The sequence below is a fragment of the Alosa pseudoharengus genome, unplaced genomic scaffold (assembly GCF_046254945.1).
Source record: "Alosa pseudoharengus isolate Yale_2024_CS ecotype anadromous, Long Island Sound unplaced genomic scaffold, YU_APseudo_1.1 YU_APseudo_1.1_scf_12, whole genome shotgun sequence".
Taxonomy (NCBI): Eukaryota; Metazoa; Chordata; class Actinopteri; order Clupeiformes; family Clupeidae; genus Alosa; species Alosa pseudoharengus.
Window position 1 is genome coordinate 36,575,272 of NW_027468587.1, and position 18,703 is coordinate 36,593,974.

The 18,703-nt window shown below is 47.9% G+C and overlaps 1 protein-coding gene across 1 annotated transcript in view; it reads right to left on the reverse strand.

Annotated features, from left to right (window-relative positions):
- Positions 1-374: 374 nt before the first annotated feature.
- Positions 375-18,703, reverse strand: part of mroh1 (maestro heat-like repeat family member 1) — a 29,844-nt gene continuing 11,515 nt past the window's right edge. Inside the window, exons 19-43 of the mRNA XM_076281162.1 lie at positions 18,528-18,635; positions 18,130-18,249; positions 17,585-17,707; positions 17,165-17,311; positions 15,255-15,281; positions 14,181-14,303; positions 13,839-13,918; positions 13,364-13,502; positions 12,607-12,702; positions 12,387-12,491; positions 11,960-12,095; positions 10,466-10,578; positions 9,458-9,610; positions 8,999-9,153; positions 8,623-8,788; positions 8,282-8,487; positions 7,398-7,535; positions 6,960-7,074; positions 6,049-6,195; positions 4,759-4,947; positions 4,287-4,436; positions 3,703-3,837; positions 3,258-3,360; positions 2,717-2,782; positions 375-2,558 (exon numbers count right to left, since the gene is read on the reverse strand). Of these exons, the coding sequence (XP_076137277.1) occupies positions 2,482-2,558; positions 2,717-2,782; positions 3,258-3,360; positions 3,703-3,837; positions 4,287-4,436; positions 4,759-4,947; positions 6,049-6,195; positions 6,960-7,074; positions 7,398-7,535; positions 8,282-8,487; positions 8,623-8,788; positions 8,999-9,153; positions 9,458-9,610; positions 10,466-10,578; positions 11,960-12,095; positions 12,387-12,491; positions 12,607-12,702; positions 13,364-13,502; positions 13,839-13,918; positions 14,181-14,303; positions 15,255-15,281; positions 17,165-17,311; positions 17,585-17,707; positions 18,130-18,249; positions 18,528-18,635 (3,117 nt within the window). The 3' untranslated portion in view covers positions 375-2,481. The remainder of the gene's footprint in view (positions 2,559-2,716; positions 2,783-3,257; positions 3,361-3,702; positions 3,838-4,286; positions 4,437-4,758; positions 4,948-6,048; positions 6,196-6,959; positions 7,075-7,397; positions 7,536-8,281; positions 8,488-8,622; positions 8,789-8,998; positions 9,154-9,457; positions 9,611-10,465; positions 10,579-11,959; positions 12,096-12,386; positions 12,492-12,606; positions 12,703-13,363; positions 13,503-13,838; positions 13,919-14,180; positions 14,304-15,254; positions 15,282-17,164; positions 17,312-17,584; positions 17,708-18,129; positions 18,250-18,527; positions 18,636-18,703) is intronic.

The following is an 18,703-nucleotide window of genomic DNA, read 5'->3' on the forward strand; positions in this document are numbered from 1 at the left end:
GGCATTCAGTTTTTTTTTTAGCTGAAGAAGCATAATAAAATAAATGAAGTTTCAGTCGTGAGCAGTGAGCCTTAGAGAGGCACACCTAGCCGAGGCCTGTAGTCCTCACACGGGTAGCTCTGACACAACACTGAAATAAGATAAGATCAACTAATGTTCCGCTTAATAATATGCCTAAAGCGCCCAGTTAAAAAGGTCAACGCTACACCCATATTGTAAACTATAAATGAATAGTTTAATTTCACTTCAGACGATTCACATTGTTTATTCAGGAAGATCAATTCACGATCACTGTTGTAAATACCACTGTAAGAGGGACTTTGTGAACTTGTGACAGGATGTCTCATGGAAGAAGGAGGAGATGTGCTGCGAGGTTGTCAGGAATGATCTCTTTAATGATACTTGTTAAAAGGAGTCGATTGCCATCACTCTCAGTAGTCTGATCCCATCACATGGGGAGTAGCAGTAACATCTTCATAATACGTACCGTTATTATTATAGAAAACAACATGACAGAACACAAGGATGGACACAACACTCTTCCCAGTTCCACTTCACCCAATGCTACTCTACTCTACATACTAATGCATCTCTACCAACTCAAACACCCACACACATGCTATCAAGAGGAGGACACTACATTCTCCTGTACATGGAAAAGTGCTCCCACCACTGAAATCAAACACACACACACACACACACACACACACACACACTCTATTTGTGGGGTTTCAGGGGTGTGTGTGTGTGTGTGTGTGTGTGTGTGTGTGTGTGTGCAGACAGGGCAGGGTGGCTGACAAGTGCAATGTACTGTTCAGTGGCTCAGTGGGAGCGACTGCAGTAGGAGCAGCCTCCTCTACCCCGACTCACACTCCACACACACCGTAGTGCACCAGACGACTCACACTCCACACACACCGTAGTGCACCAGACGACTCACACTCCACACACACCGTAGTGCACCAGACGGACGATGGGCGGAATGGGGTGGGGAAACCTGGACGATACAAAATCTAAAATGGCAGACAGGTCACTAAAGGCAGAGTATGAAAATGACAAACGTTATTGCATCACTCTCAGGGTAACTTATTTTGTTCTCTATGGATATGAAATATTTGGCACTGGATCAATGGCAGCTCTCTCAACAGGCTGGACTGGTCTCAGGATCTACTCTTTAGTTTTGAAGGAAGCATAAGCGGTCAGTCTGTAATCTAACATCCACTGTCAGCTACACCTCTTTAGGGAAAGCCATCAAGTCCTACTCGGGGTCCACATCACTGACCCTCAACACAGCATTTCGGCTCCATGCTACAACCGTGGAAAAGTCTTCAACAGTGTTACATTTTGCTCTTAAAGGGGAATGACTGACTCTCGTGGAGCCACCGAACATTCTGACCAGCACCTCGTTATACAAGTGCAAACATGGAGGCCATGCAACATGGAGGTGCTGAGGGCTCTCCAATAACCACTGCCTGAAGAACAGCCACAAGGCATCTAAAGCTACCCTGTCCATTAAGACTTTTAAGATTAAGTGCTGATGTACAGTCAAAGGCCACCCCAGTGGTCAGTGTGTCCCGAGGGCTGGGCAGTGCAGCCAGCTCCAGCAGGAGGCGCTCATGCGCTCAGTCACTCAATCTGCTGAGGCCTGAATCAGATGTGAGTCACTGCACTGAGCTCTGAGGATGGCCTGCCCTGCTGCATCTACTTTGGGTGCATTCTGAAGAATGGCCACATGGAGCAGACTCCAGCGCTCAGGTTGGAGAATGGGACTAATCTGCATGCTGCTTCCCAACCGGTTAATGTTGAACTTGGCTCATTGGTTGAAAGTGACCATCCAAACCACTAGATGGCCTCTGATGGTAATGTCTCCACACCCCCACACTCCTCTCACACTAGCATGCCCCCATACTCTTCTAACCACTCTAATCTCTCACACTAGCATGCCCCCATACTCTTCTAACCACTCTAATCTTTCACACTAGCATGCCCCCATACTCTTCTAACCACTCTAATCTCTCACACTAGCATGCCCCCATACTCTTCTAACCACTCTAATCTTTCACACTAGCATGCCCCCATACTCTTCTAACCACTCTAATCTCTCACACTAGCATGCCCCCATACTCTTCTAACCACTCTAATCTTTCACACTAGCATGCCCCCATACTCTTCTAACCACTCTAATCTCTCACACTAACATGACCCATACTCTTCGAACCACTCTAATCTCCTCTTGCTAATGTGCTGTAAACAGAAACATTTTGGCAACTAGTTCATTAACAGAACTCCAAGGTCATGGAATGATGGGGATACGGGTGTCTGAACGGAATTGGTACACACTCTTTGGTCACTAAAATCCTTCAAGGGCTTATTATTAAGTCAATCAACACCACCCCACCCCACCCCCCCACACCACCAACGTTCTGGGCTTCTCTAAAGGGAAAGAAACAGTGCTAACTCTACATGGCAGGGGCAGGGTGGTCAGTGGAAATGGCCCATGGCTTCTGCTGCCTTGGCTCGCACCATAGGGTCAGGGTCCTGCAACAGCATCACCAGGCCTACAGACAAAGAGAGAGAGACAGAGAGAGAGAGAGAGAGAGAGAGAGAGAGAGAGTTACAAATGAGTTACAAAATTATTTTGTAAAGGACCTCATACAGATAACACCCCGCCCCACACACACACACACACATACTCAAATATATAAGGATTCCTCACCTCTAGTGACGTTTGCCATGTTCATGTGGATGAAGAGGTTCTCTGGAAGATTCCCCAAGAGAAAGCCTATTGGAGGAAAGTGTAGAACAATCACACATTCGCACTTGAAAACACGACTGACAGAGTGGGTGTGATATTTGTCTCACTGCCTGTCAGCAAAAGCTAAATTCAACTGACATATCAACAAGTTCCCTCAGAAGTATGAATTTTCAGTAGCCACTAAAGATAGGCTGAGCATAACATGAGACTACTCTCCCACAACAGCAGCATTTCATTCAATATCATTTATCCCTACCTTCTGCATGCATACCATACCACATGATACAATGTGTATTCAGTTTTTGAAATATGGCAGAAAGAAAGTGTATTTAAAATCTTGCTAAATCATCAATCAAATGAACCATAATGGCAATTTGTCACTTCGCTATAGAGAATAATATCAAAATATGTGCGGGTGAGTGTGTGTGTGTGTACATTGATGTATTTTTATTCAACAACAGCAACAAAGTGCCCTCAAATATGCTCCCGCTTCTCGTCTCACCGATAAACATGGCAGCGCCAGCACGGATATCGGCCCAGTTGCTTTTGAAGAACTGAACGACGGTGTTGTGGTAGAAGTTCAGCATGTTTGGGAAGTCCTGGATCTGCAGGAGGATCAAAAGAGTCATCAGAACTTTCATCTGGCTCCCGCAGGAGAGTCACATGCACAGATGATGTAAGAAGTACTGAACCGCTGAAACAGGAGAATATTGTTTCCATTTCAATGCTAATGAATTACTGTGTACAATTCTAACACGTCAACAACAACCGGATGCCCACTTCAAAATGAAGTGCCTGCGTTTACTTAGCACACTGTGAATACTAACTACATTTTTCCCAGACAAATATTCATATGCTGTTGCCGGAGGACACTGACACATATTCATTGGGCCAAAGGGAGCCGTGCGATGGGGCCTGGAGAGTAAATGAGCTTGTGTGTTACTCACTAGGTATTTGGTGAGATCGTTGACAAACTCGCCGTAGTGCAAGCCTTTGTCCTCGTGCAGATGCTTCTGGAACATGGTGGTGATCTGCGTGGAGCCCACCAGGGGAGCACACACCCTCATGGAGTACTTACAGGCCTGCCAGCAGCCAACAGGACAGCAGCTCAGACAAACACACTCACTTAACAAGCACAAAAGCACAAAGGAGCCAGCAGCCTTTTCTAATATGCTTTGGAGAATATTACCCTATTTTCCCAACTATTAGCCGCGGCTTACACATTGATTTTGCATAATTTCTTCAGCTATGAGGTTAATACACGGGGACAGTTAATATGGTATTAATATGGTTTTGTTTCTTTTAACTTGCATAAAACACTATCCTGCAGCTTATACACAATGTGGCTAATAAACAGGAAATGACTATGTGTTTTCACTTGGAGCTCAGACATCTACTGACACAGAGCAGTGGCATCACATTCTGAAGCCAGTCAGTCTAATGAAGGGGGTAGAATGCAATTGTGATACAGAATTGCAATGTGAGTCCTTCTTGACTCCTTCTTGACCGTGTGGAAGTGATGGTGCCTTACCTTGACCACCTGCTGGTTCGGGTCACAAAGGTGCAGCAGCATGCTGACCAGTACGTTGTGGATCTGGTCTTTGAAGACGGGTTCTCCTGAGCCAAACTTGGACAGGTTCCCAAGGAGCATGATGGCAGCACAGCGGATTTCATCACTCTCCTGGAGCAGGGAGCACAAGGGAAGTGCATGGATGGAGTGAATCGAGGACTCATCAATAGATTGCATGCCTGTGCAGGGGTGTCAGTGCTGTATTAGGCTAATGATGGAGGACTCATCAATAGATTGCATGCCTGTGCAGGGGTGTCAGTGCTGTATTAGGCTAATGATGGAGGACTCATCAATAGATTGCATGCCTGTGCAGGGGTGTCAGTGCTGTATGAAGCTAATGATGCGTGGGCCATTAAAGTATGTCATATGGAAAGATGCACATTTAGTAGAGTGCACAAGTGACAAGATCCAGAGCACAAGTGCAGGCACTCACGTTTTCCAGGAAGGGCTTGATCTTCATGAAGATGTAGACCACCAGTAAGTGCACGTTCTTCTGGTCCAGGTAGAGCAGCACTTTGGAGAGGCCGGACATGGCCTCCAGCGTGATGTGCTTCCCGGGGTCGTCCTTCTCCTCCATCCCAGCACTCATGGCTGCCAACAGCTCCTTGGCATATTTATTCACCTGAGCACACACACAGGACAGCCCACATCAGCCATTAGCCAACACTACCAAGCTCAGTCTGACCAGGCAGGCACACAGGCGCACGCACACGCACACGCACACGCACACGCACACGCACACGCACACACACACGCACGCACGCACGCACACACACGCACACACACACACACACACACACACACGTTTAGACTGGCTAGTACTTCCTTTGTAACAGTGCTTCCTTTTGCTATAATAAGCAAACTGCAATTATTCTGCTAATAAATATCCTGTGGACCCATCAATCTCAACTATATAGAGAGGACATATTGTTATGTAAGGGATAATGTATTGTCCGCCGGTCCACTTAGCGTCAGGGTCCTGTTTGCCCTGTTGGGACTTATTTTCTGATAACGAACGGCGGACAATACATTATCCTGCTTATTATAGGGCTACTTGCCAAAACGAGTAAAGAAACTTCACACAATGGGTCTTCTAAAATTAATTTGTTACCATTGTTTGGCTTCTGCTGAGAAGACAAATAGTTTGCCACGCAAATAGAACTTGAAAGTTTCAGGTGTCGCGTGGCAACGTTGGCTATTACTCACTGACTTTCACCTTTAATGAAGTTCCAATGAGATAAGTGAACAACTCACAGAATGATATGAAATACATGAGACAGAAGCACAAGACCCATTGCCATTGACAGAAGTCATTATATATTTTGCTGTGGTCATTATACGCTATATGATTTAAGGTAAGCCTTAAGGTAGGCTTTTCAAATGTCCCTTCCCTGCCTGTGATGGCCATAGAAAGGACCAATTAGAAAAGCGTATCACTTCTACATCACAACTGCTCTCATTTATTATGCTCCCTCCCCTGCTAGGAATCTAGAAATTCACCTGGGAGATGCCTAAAGACATGGACCTATCAGACCTAAGCCAATACATGTACAATTTAACATCAAAATGAAAACCAATAGGCTGATTTTACAGCTGAGTTTTCAGAGCATAGCTAGAACATCCTTGCAGACTTTACAAAAGCATCTAAGAGAATATGTTTGAGAGGAGCTGTAACCTGTATAGAGATTATAAGCTAAAACTGAAGAGGTGTGGGATTGAGCACCTTCTCGGGGGAGCCCACGGCGATGTTCCCCAGGCCACGCAGGGCCAGCATGCGCACGGTGCAGCAGGGCTCCGAGATGCGCTCCATCATGTTGTTCATCAGCAGGTCCATCATCATCAGCTCCGTCACCACATGGTGGTTCAGCAGCTACACCACCCAAACAGAGAGGTGTTTAAGCAGCTACACCACCCAAACAGAGAGGTGTTTAAGCAGCTACACCAACCAAACAGAGACGTGTTTAAGCAGCTACACCACCCAAACAGAGACGTGTTTAAGCAGCTACACCACCCAAACAGAGAGGTGTTTAAGCAGCTACACCACCCAAACAGAGAGGTGTTTAAGCAGCTACACCAACCAAACAGAGACGTGTTTAAGCAGCTACACCACCCAAACAGAGACGTGTTTAAGCAGCTACACCACCCAAACAGAGACGTGTTTAAGCGTCAACAAGGGCAAGAGCCTGAAGACTGTGCTCCACCTATGTGCCATTGGCTAAATAATGCAAAATCTGAAGTGAGTGAGTCACTAACGGCTCCCACACACAGTTGCATGCGATGCAGTGCTGGAGACACATCCCGTTCACTTTACATGGGCTTACGTCATCCGTTGCCGAACTGAATTGTGGGTCCGTCGCGTTGCTCCCGTCGTTCACGTTGAGAAGTTAAACTTTTGCTGCACCGACGGACGGCACCATCCAATCAAATTACGAACAAGCGAACAACAGATGGCACCAGCCAATCATGCGTTGATGGAACGCAACTGTGTGTGGAAGCCGTTAGTGATATCCTGCTGCACATGCTTAAGACAAACTGCAGCTGTAAGACTGGTTAAGTCACTGGAGGAACTTCTACAGGTGGGAATGAATAGCTGATTTTTGGAAGTGAAGGGAGCGGTTAGGACTTGGGTCTCACCTCAGCAAAGAAGGCAGTGACGACGATTCTCTGGCACTCGTAGATGTTGTTGAGGGAGGGACACAAGGCCTCCACAATGGCAGGGAGACGGGGCCCTGCATGCTTGGCCATGGCTCTGCAGGGAGTAGGAAGCAGTCACTCACACATATACAGTACACCACACACGCCTCAACAACGGCAAAGTCATTTCTGTACTACAGAAAAAATATGTCACACAAGCACTTCACTTATGTGAAATAATAACACCGCATAAATAGCTTGGGCACAAATCACAAGGGGCCTCTCTGCACAAAATGCAAAACTCAGACCTGCACATTTCCTGCCATACAGCTGAAGCTATACACACACACGCGCACTCACACACAGAAAACTGCACAGTGAAATACCCAAGTGCTCTGAAGGCAAACGTTCATGATCAGCAGTATCAGGCAGACTCACCTGGACAGGAGAGTGATGCCCTCTATGTGCTGCTGGGGGTCCTTCATCTTGTCCCAGGCGCCGTCCTGGTCCAGAGGCTTGACCACCTCCTCCAGCTGGGCACGAGCCAGCAGGATCCGCAGCGCCTCCACAGCCACCCTGTACACACACACACACACACACACACACACACACACACACACACACACACACACACACACACACACACACACACACACACACACACACACACACACACACACACACACACACACACACACACACACACACACACACACACACACACACACACACACACACACACACACACACTTAGAGAGGTCAGAAAATGAGACGGGAGCGCGTCAGTCTAAGTCAGCGAAAGTTCATCGTCAAAAATGGAAAACAAACTCTGTTCAGGACTGCCAATAAGCCTCCACCCTCATTTGTTTAAGGCTGGAGCCAGACTCTACTAAAGGGCACCAACACAACTGCTTTCAGCTACAGAAAAAGCAATGACTTGGCTGCAAACTAAAATGTGCAACCCTGCAATCCTTAAAGCAGCACAGGAGCACAATGCATTAAGTACGTTTCAGATAGATTAGCGGCAGCAGACAGTAGTCTTTTATAGCCCGAGTGGCTTCTGCAGTCAAAAAAAGGCTGACCAGCTGTCTGACATCCCTGGTCCTCCACCTCCAAACACCGAGGTGTTTTAAAATAACAAAGCTAGGAAACACATTCTCAACGTCTCTTCCATTTCCCTGATGCACATGAACACACAGGTTTATTCCTATGGATAGGTTATCTGTGAGGAGTAGCATTTCTGTATGAGGGTTCCAACAGTGTTCTATGACTGCAGTGCTAACACATCAGGGGCCCCCAGATCCCTCTCCTGCTCCACTCACCCACACACATGGAAGGTTGCGATGGTGCTCTTGGAGGGGCCCTTCCTGTCGGGGCCGATGCTGTTGCTGTTGATGTCCTTGGGCAGCTGCACGGCAACGCTGGAGCCCACGCGCAGCAGCAGAGCGCTGAACAGCTGGGGGAACAGAGACGCCACCGCCTCCACCGTCTGACCGTTCAGCATCAACTCTCTCAGCGCACACGTCATCTGGACACACACACACACACACACACATATGTGCACGCACAAACAAACACATAAAGCATGACAAAACATACACAAACACAAACACCTCAATATGAAATGCATGTGTTGATGAGTCTCTGAAGCAGCTGTACTCACAGCTAGCGGCTGACTGGTGGCTACTTTCGTAAGGCCGGGCCTCATCATGGACTCCTTCTTGTCCACATAAGGAGCCATAACGTTCAGCTTCTCGATCATCATCTCCATGATCCGCGAGGCAATGGTGCTGTCCGCTCCGAGAGCGATCCACATCTCACAGCTCCAGCTGGACAACGGAAAACACACTCAGAACACGACACCTCATAAACTAGAATCCCATCTCGAGGATCTTGACCTCATTCTGGACAAGTGTTCCAGAATGATTCCATAGCTGGCATGCATCATATCCCTCTGGTGTCTGGCTCAGTTATGACCGGACAGCGACTTATCAGTGTGCAGGAGTCCGTAAGGTCCGCTTGGGGGAGGCAGTGCTCACCTGTCGAAGGGCAGTGGGTATGAGATGAGCGTGCTGACCACAGTCTGCAGGTGCTGCGCGGCGAGGATGAGGATGGACTGTGCCACGGCCACCTTCACCTGCTCCTCAGAGATCACCTGCATCCTCGTGTGAAGCACCTCCAGAACCTCAGGGACCTACAGTACCACACACACACACACACACACACACACACACACACACACACACACACACACACACACACACACACACACACACACACACACACACACACACACACACACACACACACACACACACACACACACACACACACACACACACACACACACACACACACACAGAGCGAACTCAAGTACTGGGTGTGTCAATTCTACTGTAGAACAGAGTGGGGAGCACTAAAGCAATGGTGTTATGAGATCAGTGGAACAGTGGGGAGGACTAGCCAGAGAGTGGACAGTAGTGGCAGTGCTGCTGTACCAGGTCCTGCAGGCTGGCCCCTCGGTTCTTCATCAGTGTGTTGAGGATGACACTGGAGGCCCTTGAGCAGTTGGACTGGGAGTCCACCAGCCCTTCGAACAGCAGGAAGAGCAGCGTGCTCAGTTGCTGCTGCGGCAGGCGCTTACTGATGATCTAACAAAGGAGAGAGCACAGGCGCTTACTGATGATCTAACACACACAGGAGAGAGCACAGGCGCTTACTGATGATCTAACACACACAGGAGAGAGCACAGATGCTTACTGATGATCTAACAAAGGAGAGAGCACAGGCGCTTACTGATGATCTAACACACACAGGAGAGAGCACAGGCGCTTACTGATGATCTAACGCACGCAGGAGAGAGCACAGGCGCTTACTGATGATCTAACACACACAGGAGAGAGCACAGGCGCTTACTGATGATCTAACGCACGCAGGAGAGAGCACAGGCGCTTACTGATGATCTAACACACACTGATGATCTAAAGGGCCGTTCACAACAAGAATGATAACTACAACAATAACTATAAAAAAATATATCTTTCTCGTTAATATGAATGACGATGTTCACACATAAACTATAACGATAACGACATGAAGAACGATATCGTTGGGGATCACTTTTAGAGCGATTTTGAAAATGATAAAAAGCTAACAGCCATCACATTCATTAACACAAGGAGAGACTGAGCTTATTGTTGGTTAGTGTGGACGCTTTTATCGTTATGGTTATAGTCCTCGTGCATGGTGTGAACGGCCCCTTAACACACGACAAGAAGAGAGACTTCCCACTTATTGCTTATTTAATCCAAAGTAAAAGACAGAAGACTATAATCTCAATCACATCTGAACTGCTAACTGCTAAGTACAGAGTGAGATGATTAATGTGTGATTAATGCCTGTTACTCAGATTACCCCAATGTTAATTCACTCATTCATCACAGTTGAGTTAGTAGAGCATAGACTGTGATCTCAGTGGACTGGTATGAGTCAGAGTCCTTTCTCACCTTGGTGAGCTCAGAGCAGGTTTTATAGAGCACTGCGTGGTCAGGGTTGTCCAGCCGCTCCCGCAGGCTGATCAGGCCCTCCACTGAATCATCCCGGTAGTCCAGGGAGAACCCTGCCGAGCGGAAAAACAACACACACTTTTCATCACAGGCGGGAGGGAGGGAGGGAGGGACCTCAGAGACTTGGCAGGACGAGGCCCTCACAGTAACATTAAATAGGAATGTCAACCAGAGACCGGGGCGAGAGGTAAGATGAGACTTCTCACTGAGGAAGTTACATGTTCCAGATTCACAAAAAAAGTCAGAGGTTTAACTGTGATCACCAGGATAACAAAACTTGTTTTTATTTCGTGTCAAGAGCGCCCTGCCAAAGGCTGACAGCTATATGACAGTGCTATTGCACATTACATGTGGGTGGAGCGCTGCATTAAGAGTGTGCAGCTATATGACAGTGCTTTTGCACATTACATGTGGGTAGGGCGCTGCATTAAGAGTGTGCAGCTAGTCAGTGCTATTGCACATTAGGTGTGGGTGGAGCGCTGCATTAAGAGTGTGCAGCTAGTCAGTGCTATTGCACATTACGTGTGGGTGGAGCGCTGCATTAAGAGTGTGCAGCTAGTCAGTGCTATTGCACATTACGTGTGGGTGGAGCGCTGCATTAAGAGTGTGCAGCTAGTCAGTGCTATTGCACATTACGTGTGGGTGGAGCGCTGCATTAAGAGTGTGCAGCTAGTCAGTGCTATTGCACATTAGGTGTGGGTGGAGCGCTGCATTAAGAGTGTGCAGCTAGTCAGTGCTATTGCACATTAGGTGTGGGTGGAGCGCTGCATTAAGAGTGTGCAGCTAGTCAGTGCTATTGCACATTAGGTGTGGGTGGAGCGCTGCATTAAGAGTGTGCAGCTAGTCAGTGCTATTGCACATTAGGTGTGGGTGGAGCGCTGCATTAAGAGTGTGCAGCTAGTCAGTGCTATTGCACATTAGGTGTGGGTGGAGCGCTGCATTAAGAGTGTGCAGCTAGTCAGTGCTATTGCACATTAGGTGTGGGTGGAGCGCTGCATTAAGAGTGTGCAGCTAGTCAGTGCTATTGCACATTAGGTGTGGGTGGAGCGCTGCATTAAGAGTGTGCAGCTAGTCAGTGCTATTGCACATTAGGTGTGGGTGGAGCGCTGCATTAAGAGTGTGCAGCTAGTCAGTGCTATTGCACATTAGGTGTGGGTGGAGCGCTGCATTAAGAGTGTGCAGCTAGTCAGTGCTATTGCACATTAGGTGTGGGTGGAGCGCTGCATTAAGAGTGTGCAGCTAGTCAGTGCTATTGCACATTAGGTGTGGGTGGAGCGCTGCATTAAGAGTGTGCAGCTAGTCAGTGCTATTGCACATTAGGTGTGGGTGGAGCGCTGCATTAAGAGTGTGCAGCTAGTCAGTGCTATTGCACATTAGGTGTGGGTGGAGCACTGCATTAAGCTGTGTTAAGCGTGTGCTGGCGGCGCGCCTCACCCTCGTAGCGCAGCTGGATGTGCAGCAGGGTGTAGATGCAGTCCACGGCCGCCCGGCGCACCAGAGGGACGGGGTCAGTGCAGCGGGGGGCCAGCCGGCCCAGCAGAGCGCCCAGGTTGTGGAACGTCACCATGTTCTACAGCCAGCCATGCAGGCCACAGCAGACACACACACAGAGGAGCAGCATCCATAGACACAAGGTTAGAGACAGACCATCTGCACATCTTAAAGCACAGGTACTTTATGAGATGCACCACATACACACCTAGAGACTCATGGTATGTCATAGCAAATATAGTGAAGCAAGTTCTAAAACAAGCTAATACAGTTTATGAAGGTAATGGCAAATAACATTAGATATGCTTTATTATAGGGGCCCTATTAAGATAAACTAAGACAAAACATAGCCTGAGTCTCTCTATCTTACCTTCACATTGAGACTATCCAAGTAGAACTGCAGGATCTCCAGTGTTGTCAGGATCGCCCTCTCTCGCTCATGGTCCTGTCCGGAACTCAACCAGCCCTCTATGTGCTGAACATACCAATACAACCCATACAGGGGTGGAGTAGGGAGGTCAAACACCAGGAGAAACTCTGGAGGAGAATGCCATGTAATAGTAATGTACAGACAGTGGAGTGCTCCATACCTTAAAGACGGCCTGAAGTCCATCTGGACTCAGGTCACGCGCCAACACACTCCGCAACAGGTCACTCAGAGCTTTGAACGTCTCGGAGTACAAGACCTGCAAGACAAACATGATGTTGTGCGGTGCAGCGCCAGAGGAATAGCCTTTTGCACAGCCTACTTTCCCAGCTGTCCATAAAAAGAGTCGATTGTGATCCAATATCAACAGAAAACATTTGATCTCCACTCTCTACGTTCATATTTTCACAGGCCAGAATGAATCATGATAATGTGAGTGGCTGCAGCTGCCAGGGCTGCCATCCGTGTGGTAATTGGGAGCTAAGCAGCGTGCAGCAGGGCGTGGAGGAGGAGGAGGAGGAGGAGGAGAAGCCTGGCTCAGTGCTGCAGCGCATGGAGCATCAGGAGCCCAGCCTGCAGCTTCACAAGGCCGTGAACACACCCACAGAGATGATAGATAGATTGATAGATACTTTATTGATCCCCAGGGGAAATTCAAGAAATAAAATGTTCTAATCAGTGGCGTAACAAACCAATGGTGGGCCCAGGTGCGAGAGCGCTACGCGGGCCCCATATGATGCCCCAGATGTGTAGCAGCAGGAAAAACAGCATCGCAGAGGATTCTGCATACACTCTGAGGTAGCCATCTCAAAGACACAAAGGACTGACCAGTACCGTAACAGTGTCTTGTTTATCCCTATAGTATTCAGTAAGAACAGGGCTCGAGGCCACAGGGTTCTATAGTAGCCACAGTCTCTCACCTCCCGCTGCTGAGGGTCCAGGGCCTCGTCCTCTTTGCCCTTGTCCGGCGTGTCCAGCGGAGGCAGGCTGTACACGCTGCTCATGCAGGTCCGCAGAATGTCAAAGTTCTCAACCTCCGTCAGCACAGGGTCCAAGTTACTGACAGCTGTGTCAAGGACCAACCAGGTAACAGAGAACAACGTCATTGCACAAGCCAGACAACACAATGGCCTGGAGATAAATGGGGCCAATGCTGCCAACCGAAAAAAAAACACTCGGTTCAAACGTCATTTAAACCTAAACAGCAACACAAATCTGAGCGCTCCATCTCTTTCTGTCCCCTAGTTGACCAGTCAGGTGAGAGCAGCGCTGTTTAAAGGAGCTGACCAGTCAGGTGAGAGCAGTGCTGTTTAAAGGAGTTGACCAGTCAGGTGAGAGCAGCGCTGTTTAAAGGAGTTGACCAGTCAGGTGAGAGCAGCGCTGTTTAAAGGATACACAAGGTTGGCACACGTGGTCATGACGAGGTGGCGCACAGGAGTTCTCATCACTTCTGTGGATTCTGCTTTTATAAAGTCCTGCAATGACAGTTCAACAAGCTTCGGTGCAAGTATAATGTTGTATCTCACTTTTAATGCTAACTGCTGATAATAATCAATGCTGCAATATCAGTACTGGTATTAATGATAACCCTATGATACAAGTACAATCTAAAACAACCTGCTATGTTGCTATTGACGTTATGAACATTGCTTGAGTTGATTACAGTGTAGATTGCTGAGTAATTGTGGTGCGATGGGGTGTTAAGGTGAGTGGGGAGCACACTGGACACTAACTGACCATCATCACTCCCATCAGCTCCTGCTTGCGTGCGAACAGGTAGCTCTGTCGGCGCACACACCCACTGATGGCCTTCGCTATGAGACCCACACTCTGGATCAGACTCATCTTCATGGTCATGTCCTGCACAGGAGTGGAGCGCAAAACACACACACACCCGCGCACACACACACACACACACACACACACACACACACGCACGCACACACACACACACACACGCACACACACTAAGACTGTGGAAATGTCACAGTGACTCTAAGAATAGCCCAAGAGCAAATCAACCAAAGCAGAGTGAAAGGTTGGCCCAAGTGTACTACATTTAAAAAATCGTTAAACTCCGATTACACATCACACACGGGTTACAGCATGCCCACTGAGCCGTACACACCTTAAATGAGCTTATTTTAAACCAGCAGCACATATAAACAGATTAGAAAAAAGGAATCACAATCTGCATCGCGGGTTGTGATTGGGTAAGAGGCAGGCCAAGAGGAAGTTGAGAAGATCCCTGCAATCAAGAGGGAATTCACACAGTGCCAAGTGTAATTGAATGAATCAGATATGACGAGTATCTGAAACCCAGCATGGAGAAAAAAGACCTCATGAGCTCAGAAAACATAATTGCAGAGTGATTAGTGAAGAAGAAAAATACAATTGCGTTAGTACGCGGGACCTGGGCGAAAAAAACCCAAACTTTCTGAACTTCTGAGAGAACGATAAAAAAAAAAGAAACTCTGGCAGACAACAACGTGTTTGTCTCGAACACAGAGCGCCATTGGATGGAGCCCAAACCAGCGGCTTAACAGCTCATCAACAAATGCTCACTCCAGAACGCCAGTCATTACCAGCTAATGACGCTCAATTGGAGTCCCATGCCAATTAGCACCAGGCCAAATCAGCTCTCAAGTTTGCTGTAGAAGTTCAGAAAGCTGGGTCTGCTGCCGGTGCCCCAGAGACAGTGAAGGGCATTAGTGAGAGTCTGACTGAGGAGGAGGAGGAGGAAGATGGGGGGCGGGGGGAGGGAGAGGGGGCAGAGGGCTTCTCCTCCTGTGGGGTTTCCTCTCACGGTACCTTGGTCTCTACTTTTATCCCCAGAACCTGCACAACATAAAATTAAGAAGGAGTTTAAGGCACCATTGAAAATGTCTCTCATCACAAGATATCCTCTCCTCCTAAAGAGCAAACACCACTGACCAGTTGTTTATACCAGTATTAGTGGTTGTTAGTAAGCCAGCAATTCAGTGATAATGATGTTTACTTGTATGGTATATGAATACTTTGAAACCAATTCATTAAAAACATATTGACAAATTGATACATTGCCCAGTTTCCTTTTAAGTAGAGCATCTGAAAAATTGCAACCAGAGTACATGTGCCAGTCTGACAGCCAAGCGAGTGTTTAGTTCTAGAGCATACACACATGAATTAATGCATTTTACTGCAGCATGATGTATGAAACTATGCTATGGGTCAATGAAGGCATCACATAGACCAGAGAAGAGGCAAGTTTCCATTCATTAAGAAGAAGCAAGAAAATCACAGCTTCACTAGGTGTGTGACATGTGGCTCAGTCCTACACTGACTGACCACACTCAAGGCCTCCGCACACGGCCCTTGCGGCCCACTCCGCCTTCCATGTTTAATTCCACTCCATTCAATTGTTTTCAATACAGCCCTGCACATTAGCCTTGAACTCTGCTGTCGCCATCTTGTCGATTACGATCCGGTTCTATTTTTGTCAACGCCACTCAATCAAATCCATTGTTTATTGTAAACTTCTCAGTTACACATTTGGGTGCTGGTGTGTGTGGGCAACTGACAGAAAGTGCCGGAGCACTCATGTTGGCTCCTATGTGCCAAATGCTTTAGGCAGGTGTAAAACTTGCCCAATGGAAAACAAATATCTTGACCCCAAAATAGTCGATGCTATCTGGCTAAAGCTAATTGTTGTTGGAGTTCAACACCAATAGCCCTGCAATGCATTATTCAATTAAGCTACTAACTGTTATTAACTAACTTTCATGTCACATGCCCAAAGTTGGCCCAGTGCTGTCATATTTGTGTGAAAGTGAGAAGCTCCAAGCAGATGTGAGGACACAGTGGTCAATCTGAGCTGAGCCCTGCAATAAGTTCAGCTTTAGAGGCCACTGCCAGGAGCATGATTGTAACAATGAAAACCACAGCCAGCAGTTTTCCATGACCACAGGCGCATAAACACACACACACACACACACACACACACACACACACTTAGAGAGGTCAGAAAATGAGACGGGAGCGCGTCAGTCTAAGTCAGCGAAAGTTCATCATCAAAAATGGAAAACAAAGAATTCAATGACCTTCCAAGGCTTATGCCACACTCATTAGAAAGTGGGTCCAAAAAAGCTTTTTACTGGAGACGCTGTGTCACTCTTGCATGACTGTATAGTCTTGCCAATCTGCCAATCTGCCTTGTGGCCTGTCGGCGGTGGTCTATGGGTAAGGGGTTAAACGGGCACAGCCAGACCACTGGGGGAACTCTGCCACACGTGTCGCCTGCGGGCCACTCCGCCAGGGCCGTGCCGAGTGTCGTGAGCCCCTGTGACGTGAGGTCATCCCTGCGGACGCCAGCTCGCAGACTCGGCCTGTGCCCGCTGCTCCGGGGCGGGCAGTGGAAAGGCAACGGCTCGCCGGCCAACGGGCTCAGCCACAACTATCTGGACTGTTCTCACCGACCATTAGGAAACTATTACGGCTCACGACGAAAAAGCACAGCGCTCCGCGGTGGTCAGAGAGGGGGAGTCCCCTCCCAGAGACTGTTTGTGTCAGGCTCAATAAACAACCCGCCTTCGCTAGAATGGCACATTTAATGGAGTGTGATCGCACTGTTTAGAAATACTTGCTATGGCTAATTAAGCCGTGGCATTCCGAGAGGGACCTGGGCCTTCAGAGAGCCCACCCCAGTGCTCTGTGGGATATGCAGTCCTCTCAGACGGCCATACCTTAGTGTTGAAGTGCTTGCTGATGCTCTTGAGGATCTGACCGTCGATGTGGCTGAGGATCTGGTCCTCGGGGGCGTTCAGGGCCACGTAGCCGTAGCACAGGATTAGGGTGCTCTTTATCTTCTCTGTGTCCACCTCGTTCTTGTCCTACAACACCACAACAACCCAAACGATCAGTCCCAAGGCTGATCTAATTACAAATGATCAACTTAGCAAGCAGGAATGTTAGCTAATGCCTTGCTGTTTTCAAAAGTCTAAAAAGGACTTGTTCATATCTCATCAACAACATCCCGGGAGAAGAAAATATGATGTTATTTGTTTAAGTAAATGTAATTGGGGAAAAAAACAGACAAGGGCTTATGTCTCTATTTGTTTATTTGATCCTCGTCCATATATTGGCCAAATCAATGTGTTGCGTACTTTGAGCAGAGCGAAGATCCCCGAGGATTTTTTGAAGGCATCCGATTTCCCAAACTCCTCCAGCTTCGCCAGAGTGGCATCAAGATGGTTGCTGGCACAAAGCCCGACTCCCATCGCAACTCCCTGTGAGAGCAATTACAACATAATACAGGAGCTCAAGTGTCAGCCTCAGCCTCCAACAACAACCACACGCTCATTACTCACGCAGCCCAGAGCAAGGTGATTACGCTCCATTCTGATAAAGCTGCGCTGAAACTAGGGATTAACTCCACACATTCAGTAGATGATAGCTCTGAAAAACAGTCAAGGCTTCGTTTGAAAATTCACTGTAAATTAAGTGTACTCGCTGTCACAAGACATCTTGGGCAACTGGGTCTAAGGAAGCTCATCAGAAGGGAGATACCATTCAGAGATTGTGGTGACAGGAGATTGCTCCATATACCACACCACAGACAGACGTTAGCTTCATACAGATCATGGCTGCAGCGTTGTCCAGGGGGAACACTACACAGTGGGCAGTACAGGCGGTCGGTGAGGGCTCGTACCTCTCTCTCGATGGCGTCATGGTGACGCACACTGATGAGCACCTCCTGGAGCTGCTTCTTCACCAGGTCTCTGTTGTAGCACTGCTGAAGGGTCATCCCTATACACCTGTACAGGAAACTCTGGACAAAGAGAGCCCTATCACTACCATGATCTTTAACTACATGAAACTAAAGCAGCTCAACTAACTGGTAACAGCTTTTGTTTGGATGACTCTACAATACATACATACAATACAAGGAATTTCTGTGCAATTGTGTGTGTGTGTGTGTGTGTGTGTGAGTTATTAGAGGGATCACACTGTGTAAAACAGTCTTCCACTGTGTAGACATTGACAGAGTAAAGTGATGGCACTAGCACACAGTACATTATGGCCCTACACATCCCCCTCTGAACTGACCTTCTCCTCCAGGGAGTGGTTGTAGGTAGACAGATAACGCGTCGCTTCAGTGGCCAGCTGACAGCTCCACTTGTCATCAGCTATGGCCACCAGAGTTTTGGACAAGAGCTGGAAGCAAAAAAGTCAAGTCTATGTTCAGGACAATCACATACATAAAAGTAAACGGTCACCAGTCC